Below are 8,634 nucleotides of genomic sequence, written 5' to 3' on the forward strand. Positions count from 1 at the left end.
TATTTGGTTCATTTTAAGTTGCTCACATAGCAATGGCTAACTTTGAATCTGAGCATGCGCCACATGAAGAAACATTTACCTTTTAGATTTTTGTGAAATTCACTTGGCATTGAAAAGCTGTGCCAAGGAGATAATCTTAAATCAGATCCTTAAAAGATCAACTTCAGGGGCACATGCACACAGTCTAGTCAGTGCTGGGATAATACAGAACATTTAATGTCAAGTACAGCTAACTCATCTTACCACATTCTAGTTCATCAGTTTTATCATTACAGTCTTCACTGCCATCACATATCCAGTCAAGAGGAATACACATCTGGCGATTGTCACACCAGAAGCCACACAAGTCAGATTCTTGAAAGCAATTCATTTCATCAGATCCATCTTGACATTGAGCAATACCATCACAGTGTAGGTGACCTTGAATACAATTGGTTCCTTCTAGGCATTTAAATGCATCTGAGGGTGGGGGAGGGGGAAAGAAAAAAAAGTGTTCCAATTGATTACATTGTTCTAGGGCATGAAAAGATAAGTGGCAACTAATCAGAAGGTAGATGCCACAATACTTTTTGCAAACATTCAAAGCCACTATGTGCCTTCAAGATTCAAGGCCTTCTGAAGATTTTGCAGCATCCAGCTAAGTAGCACTTCAAAATCTTGCCATGGAAGTGGAGTTTCCTCACCACACTCATTGTGCCAAGCTCTGTAAATCCTCATCCTATGGGATAGTGAAAGAGACCCTAGACTAGATGTTGTACCACTTTCCCCAGCCAATAGAAAATGTAATGCTGACCAAGGGTTTAGCTCAACTCCCAGCAAGCTGGTCACTCAATGGGATATTTTGAGAAGTGGATGAGGGGATCAGAAGAATGAACAAGTTTCCCCCCCCCCCCCCACCCCCACGTATTTGAATCACCAAGTCACAGAAGGCTACAGACCAAGTGTTGGGAAATGAGATCAGTATAGATGGGTACTTGGTTGCCATGAAGACAGTAGGCCACAGTCCTGTTCCTATACTCTTATGACAACTTGAATTCATGGAGACATTTGCTGCAAATTAAAAATTGGATCAGTTGGCTTAATTGGGGAATTCCTCCAATTGGAAAATATAGCAGTTATATTAAATCTGTCATACTAATTAGTTTTGGCCTTATTCAAATATCCCAGTTGTGGATTTCTGAAAAGACTAATGTGGATAGATACCTGGTTCATCACACACTTCAGAACAGTCCATCTCATCAGATCCATCAGAACAGTCTTCATCACCATCACACAGGTATTCAAAGAGGACACATTCTGTTCCATCTTTACAAAGGATGGATGTTCGATCACACTCCAGTGTTGACTTGGAATCTTGTTGAACCTCCCAAGTATCCAAGGTAGAGACTATAAACAAAACAATGATCATATTCTTTCAAGCTCAAATTTAAATTGTACAACTAAATCTCAATCATTTGAGAAAAATTCAAGAAATTTGCACTAAATGTGATGCATAACAGAAAACAAGGTGGTCAAGATGAGCAATAGCTCTGCTAACAGTTGTCAGATTAAAGAGGGAACATGCTGGCTAACACTGTAGGCTTTCCAAGGGAAACACCCTCCAGCTAGTCCCATTTGTGCTTGCAGGCGTCACTTTCCTAGCCCCAAGTCAAAGGATAAATTATCATGTTACTTTGTTGACCTTGTGTCCAAGTGAAGCTGAAGTTATATTTTAGTCTATCACTCTCCCACATCCAATCTTGAATGATTCACAAGATACTCAATTAAACAGAGACCGCAGCCTAACCCCCAAAAATCTTTCTACTTTTGCTAGATTCTATTCCCCAGCCAGTGTCAGTTGGTTGAACTCTCTTCATAGCCACTGCACTATTTGAGCCCATTTTCTCTAGAGAAATGGATGATCATCTCAGCCCGAAATGGAGTGCCATTCTCACGTACAACTTTAGCTCATTTAAATTTCCCAACCCATATGCTCAGCTGTTAACTAGTTCACACTTGCATTACCCAAGAGCCATTGCCTCTCACTGTACTCTTCCTTCAGAGAAACTTTCCCCACATATATTGCACCAACTTAGTGCTTTCTCTCCATAGGTCTCCTTGTTTCAGTTCCTTCCTTTGATACTGTCTCCTTTAGCTCATTTAAAGTAGAAGGCAGTAGGGAATGGGGTAGTTTTCCCTACATTGATCTGCTAATGCAAGTTTTTGCACTGGTGACAAACAGCCAGAAGCCACAACTGAGTGTACTGGATCAAATGCCCAGTTAACCAAACACAAAACTTTCCATTTCCTAGTTGAAGAATTTGACTTCAGCTGTTAGCCCAATTGTCCTTTCACGATTTCATCAAGTACTGATAGCTTTAAATTCATTCCTTAGTTAATCAAAGGCAAGTCTTAAGAACAAGACAATGAATCTGCTGCTACAGAATGCTGTTCCACATCCTACTGCAGAAATTAGAACAATAGGGGACAGACTAGAGCTGCAGAAAGCTCTAGGCAGAGTTTACGTCATGTACATTTGCTACATGGTAGACCTTCATAAGGAATAAAGTTAGAGGTATGTACTACTTGATAGTATTTTAACACTATGCAATAGAACACTTCAGTGTTCAGATTTGTGCAGCTTCCCCATGGCATACTCCAGCTTGCCATTTTGTAGATTGAAGGGTAGGTATAGGTGGCAGAAGCTACCTTGACCAGTCTTCACCAGGACAAAAATTGTAAGTCTCTTAGCTTAATGACGGATGGTTCTAACATTCTTAGCAGCTGCCTCTCCACTCCTTTCCCCAAGCAGACTGGTGGAACTACTGAAACAGTTGGAGACATGGAATTTCATGTTCAGGCAACTGCAAGCTGAGTGCTAATCCAAAACATTGACTGTCTGCTTTTCTCCATAGATACTGCTTGACCTGCTGATTTACTCCAGCAGGTAGTCCCCCACCTTCAAATCTGGATTCAGCATCTGCGGTCCTGTTTCTCTAGTTATAACTAGAAGCTGAGCCATAAATTACAAGGAGTATTTCAGGTTCAAGACAAGGCAGATATTGAAACTGAACAAGGCAAGTGTTCAAGGAGCTAAAGTTCACACTAGCATTAAAGTGAATGGGGAAGGGGGGGGGGGAAACCATTGGAGAATGATTTAAGCTTGATCTGTTGTTCAATGCATTCCCACCCCCCCAATAGAGCATTCCAAAATATGATCAAGGTCTCAAATCATTGGACAGTTCTAGACTAAAGCAAAGTTATGCTTCTAGAGTGTGCATTCAGAGGCCATGTTCAATAAAACAGATCAATTGGAAAGCATGGGGGTGGGAGTGCTAAAGCAGCAATGAGTAAATATCTTAAACTGGGAATACTGGAGAAGCTTTCAAATATTCATCTTGAATACATTTAATGGCAATTCTCTGGAGCTGTAGTAGATTCATCCCATTCTGAAGTGGGCAACTTTTGCAAAATGATGCCTCATAGCTCTAGATACTTTCACAAGAAAACATCCTCAGCATCCATTTGTCAACCTCTTCAATAATAAAGATTGATCCCCTTTCTCAGTATCAATTAGTAACTTTCTCTGCACTGCCTCCAATGCAAGCATATCCTTAAATATGGAGATCAAATTGCATCTGGAGTGCTGTGAACAGGCTCACAATCACCCTGTAAAGTTGCACCAAAATGTTTCCATACTAATAAAGGTAAACATTGCATTGGCCTTCATAATTACATGCTACAACTCCATGTTTTGTACTACATTCTGTAGCCTCACCATTCAAATAATTTGTTTTTGCATTCTTCTTTCCAAAGTGGATAACTTCATTTTCCTGCCACTATACTGGACACTTCTGCTGAGTCTATATCCCTTTACAAGCATGTCCTCCACTCACCATCTCACCTCAATATTTGAGGCTGTTCATTTTCCTTTATTCAAACTTATATTGATTTTGAATGGAGGTTAGAACACCAATTGGTAACAATCCATCTAAGTTACATTTCCAGCTGGCAACAGGCCATTCATCCCAACTTGTTAGCCAATCCCCTATCCTTGACAACCCCACACCTATCACACTTGCAAAATACCTTCTACTGGATCTCCTTTATCCCATTTTTTTTTATTCCCTTGAAAAAAATACAAATGCTCTCAAAACATGGATTTCCCATTCATAATTGAGAAAAATGTCCATTATGATGCATTGTCCCATTTCTGAATGTCTTATTACATCCTTAATAGATTCTAGAATTTTCCCCAATGGAAAATGTTACACTTACTGGCCTATAGTTTTCCATTTCCACTCCTTTAATGGAGCATTACAAGTTAATTCTCTAACACTTCTCCAATCTACCATGATTTGGTAGATTGTAACCAGCATAGGCACTACCTCTGCAGCCACTCCCTTCAACACCCAAGGATGAAGGTCATCAGGTCCAGGAACAGGACGGCCTGTCACCAGTTTAATAGCTATCCAAATTCTCTGTTGGTCACTTTATTATATATTGAATGTTTTATGCATCTGCAGTTTGGAGGGACACAGTTTCACTCTTCATATATACACACGCACCTCTAGAAGCTTTGTTTTTAAATCACTTGCTAGTTTACCCCATGTACAAATGGGTCAATAGCAAGGATCAAAAGAAACCAACAAAACTGGTGCACTATATCGTGGGGTAGAGTTGAAACAGCAAGCTCATTTAAGGAAGCCACCAATTCTATTTGGACTCAAGACATAGTTGAGTTGCTTCCATTTCAAGTCCAATCCTGCTGTAGCCTTCATTAAATGAATCAGAAGTAATTGGGGTGGGTTGGGGGAAGAAAGGGAAGTGTCTAAAAAGGGGAGTTTATAGCATATAATTATCCCCTTTGGTGGTTAGGGGGTGCCTTCACTAGTTTCAGTGACACATAGCATTGCTTGAAAAAAAAACACAACTGGTTTAGATGTAAGAATGGTTTCAATACTTCGTTCTAGTCTTGAGGGAAGTATGACGTCAATTCATATTATGTTTTGAGAAATTTGTTCTTAACCCTGAACCTGATCATGCTGCATGTTCAAAACTCCTTTTGATGACAAATTAGATATGACTATTAAAGGAGCAGTGGAACCCTAGTCCGTAGCTCAGGTTACAGAAGCTTTAACCACATGAACTGCTTGGGGAGAATACTTGCTTTCAAGTTTTCCCGATGCTGGAACGGTTCCAGGAGGACAAGCACACTTACAGCCTTCAATATTTTGACACTTCAGCAGTCAAGCTACATCGTTACCCGATGTATTAATACAACACATGTTAGTTAGGAAAATAAAAGAACTCCTATATAAAATCGCCCCTCCACATAATAATCGAGGAGTTCCCTTGACACCATCCCAAGCTCAATGCACGGAATCAATAGCACGATGCCGGCTGCTACTCGCCGAATAATCGGCATCAATAATAACTTACCCACAACATCAGAATCACTTTTAGAAAGAATCAAAAAGTTTGTAAATATCCCTAGGAGCAGCCACTTTAAAATGCACCACCCCATTTTTCCTTCTTTTTGCCAGAGCCAACACCCGAAAGACTAACTTCAACTCCCTCCGGCACTCTACATATCGGCCCACTCATTGACACCAATTCCAAAGGAAACCTGCTATTTGTCACGTTTGCAGAAAGCTTTGTAAACAATTAACACCAATTAATTAATTTCGAGAGTTTATTTCATTCCAGGCAGTTGAACAGCAGTTGATTTCCGTGACCTTGACAACAACGGGTGTACAGTGTTATTTTCCTATTGTTTATTTGAAGGAAAGTTTGCAATGTTAAAGGCAGACCACATCCCTAATTGACTCCAGAGTTATTGCAATCACATATAATGATATTAGACTAAATATGGGGGCACCCCAACATATGTAACTGAATTACAAGAAACCATAATAAAGCCATAAATGACCCCATACAATGTAAGTTTAATTAAACCATATTTAGCAAAATATGTCCAGAAATTGTGTGTCACCTTTTTTCGGTGCACTAAACTCTACTGCCTAATCTTTTCCCCTGCAAAGAAACTGGACAAAAGAAAGTTTTGAGAGAGGCACTGAAAGGACTCTTGAGCATTTCTCACCAGGGTTGCAGAGATATGTCACTTGCTTTGCAACAAGAAGGTTTCTAACGTGAACAACATGTGGAAGAAGTTGATTCATTTGTTTTATTATTTATTCATTTTCGGAATGTCGATGTCACCAGCAAGGCCAGTGTTTATTGTCCATCCCCAAATTTCCAGATGGGTGGAATTTTGGGTAGTGAAGCGGTACAGGTAGAAGAGCTGCTGCCCCACAGCTCCAGTAATCTGAGTTCAATTCTGACTACTGGTGCTATCTATATGGAGTTCATGCATTCACCATGTAACTGTGTAGGTTTCCCCTGAGGTGATCCAATTTCCTCCAACATCCCAAGGGTAGGTTAATTGGTAGGCAATTGGTGGAATCTGGGGTCAGTTGATGAGAATGTGGGGAGAATAAAATGGGATTAGTGTAAACAAGGACTTGATGGTTAGCATGGACTCAGTGGGCTGAAGGGCCTGTTTTCATTCTGTATGGCTGACTCTGTGACTTCATCCAGAAATGTCCTCTCCTGCAGTTCAATAGGCTTGAGAGGAAAGCTGCAGGAATGATATTTCACTTGCCTTCATTGTCTGCACCAGAGGGGCACCATCTCAAAATAAAGTTTTTGCCATCCAGGGCTGAGATTAGAAGAGATTTCTTCACGCAGAGTGAACCTTTGGAATCATTTCCCTATGAGGTCTGAAAGGGATCAATAGATTTTTAGGTAGATAGTAAAATAAATCAATGTGGTCACAGGGAGAATGTGCAAACTCCATACAAAACCTGACGCTTTGAGGCTGCAGTTCTACTATCAAGGAGTATGGGGTTAGTGCAGGAAAGTGGGATTGAGTTTAAGAGCCACGAAGTGATGATGCAGCTTCACAAAATTCTAGTTAGACCACACTTAGAGTACTGTGTTCAGTTCTGGTCGCCGCATTATAGGAAGGATGTGGAGGCGTTGGAGAGGGTGCAGAGGAGATTTACCAGGATGCTGCCTGGATTAGAGCGTATGGAATATGAGGAAAGGCTTAAGGTGCTAGGGCTTTATTCACTGGAAAGGAGGAGGATGAGATGAGACATGATAGAGGTGTATAAAATATTGAGAGGAATAGATAGATTAGACAGCCAGCACCTCCTTCCCAGGGCACCAATGCTCAAGACGAGAGGGCATGGCTTTAAAGTTTTGGGTGGGGGGTTCAAGGGAGATGTCAGGGGAAGGTTTTTCACCCAGAGAGTGGTTGGTGCATGGAATGCACTGCCTGGGGTGGTGGTGGAGGCAGATACATTGGACAGGTTCAAGAGTTTGTTGGATAGGCACATGGAGGAATGTGAGATAGAGGGATATGCAGGAGGAAAGGATTAGATAGTGTGAGGGTGGTTTGATGGACGGCACAACATGGTGGGCCGAAGGGCCTGTTTTGTGCTGTATGGTTCTATGGTTCTATGGTTCTATGGTTAGGCGAAAGATCAGCTATGATCTCATTGAATAGTGGAGCAGGCATCAAGGCCTGAATTACCAGTTCCTGCTTCTAATGTTATTATGCTCTAACTCAGATTAAGACCCTTAAGTTACATATAAAGGAGAATTGCAATGAAGCAGCATTGGTGCTACTGCCTCACAGTTCACAGACCCAGGTGCGATCCTGATCTTAGGCGCTATCCATGTGAACTTCTTCTTCCGTGTGCTTCAGTTTCCTTCCACATCCCAAATGACTACTGTAAATTGCCTCTTGTGTAGGTGGTTGGCAGATGAATTGGGGAAAGTTGATTGGCTTGTGAGAAATAAATGGGGAAATGGGTTTAATGGGATTGGTATGAAGGCAGGCGTAGTTTAAATGAGCAGAATGATTTCCTTCTATCTTGTAAAATAGTATGCTGATATGACAAAAAAGCAGGTACTAATTGATCTAAACAATTGTACATTGTATGATAATGAATAGACTAACATCTCTGTTAATTTATTTTGTATTTAATGAAATTATTGTGAGGACACCACAAAGTTTTATTTGTAGTCCTTGTTAAATTATATTGTACCAGGCAATATAATTTGGTCCAACAAACAATCTGCTGGAGAAACTCAGCGGGTCAAGCCTTAGTAAGAACGTGGTCAAAGAGCCAGAGAGCAGTAGAAACCACAGAGGGGGAGCAGTGAGAGACGGTTTCACTCGACCCGCTGAGTTCCTCCAGCAGATTGTTTGTTGCTCCATATTCCAACATCTGCAGTCTCCCATGTCTCCAATATAATTTACCCTGCAATTCACCTGTTTCTATGCTGCTGACACATCATCCCTGCCCTATGGTTCCCTATAACCTACAGGTCAGCTAACAGGGTTTATTGTGTTGATTCTATTTGACTCATTTTCAGTCATGGGGCAATTATCATGTGTCAGACATGCCATATTGCTGGCATTCAAGATGATAAGTCAGATGACTGTAAACTTGAACACAGAATCTGGGTTGATATTCTGGTGGTGCTCTGAGGGAATGTTGCACCTTTTGGATAAATGTGTACTCCCTGAGATGATGTAAAACATCTTACAAGGCTATTTTGAATGAGAGTGATCTAGACCAG

General features: G+C 40.9%; 1 protein-coding gene across 1 annotated transcript in view; it reads right to left on the minus strand.

Annotated features, from left to right (window-relative positions):
- LOC127572493 (very low-density lipoprotein receptor-like) overlaps positions 1-5,553 on the minus strand; it is a 36,756-nt gene extending 31,203 nt beyond the window's left edge. The window contains exons 1-3 of the mRNA XM_052019841.1: positions 5,422-5,553; positions 1,204-1,386; positions 244-459 (exon numbers count right to left, since the gene is read on the minus strand). Coding sequence (XP_051875801.1) covers positions 244-459; positions 1,204-1,386; positions 5,422-5,506 — 484 coding nt within the window. The 5' untranslated portion in view covers positions 5,507-5,553. The remainder of the gene's footprint in view (positions 1-243; positions 460-1,203; positions 1,387-5,421) is intronic.
- Positions 5,554-8,634: the final 3,081 nt, after the last annotated feature.

This window comes from Pristis pectinata, chromosome 7 (genome assembly GCF_009764475.1).
Source record: "Pristis pectinata isolate sPriPec2 chromosome 7, sPriPec2.1.pri, whole genome shotgun sequence".
In the NCBI taxonomy this organism is placed as follows: domain Eukaryota; kingdom Metazoa; phylum Chordata; class Chondrichthyes; order Rhinopristiformes; family Pristidae; genus Pristis; species Pristis pectinata.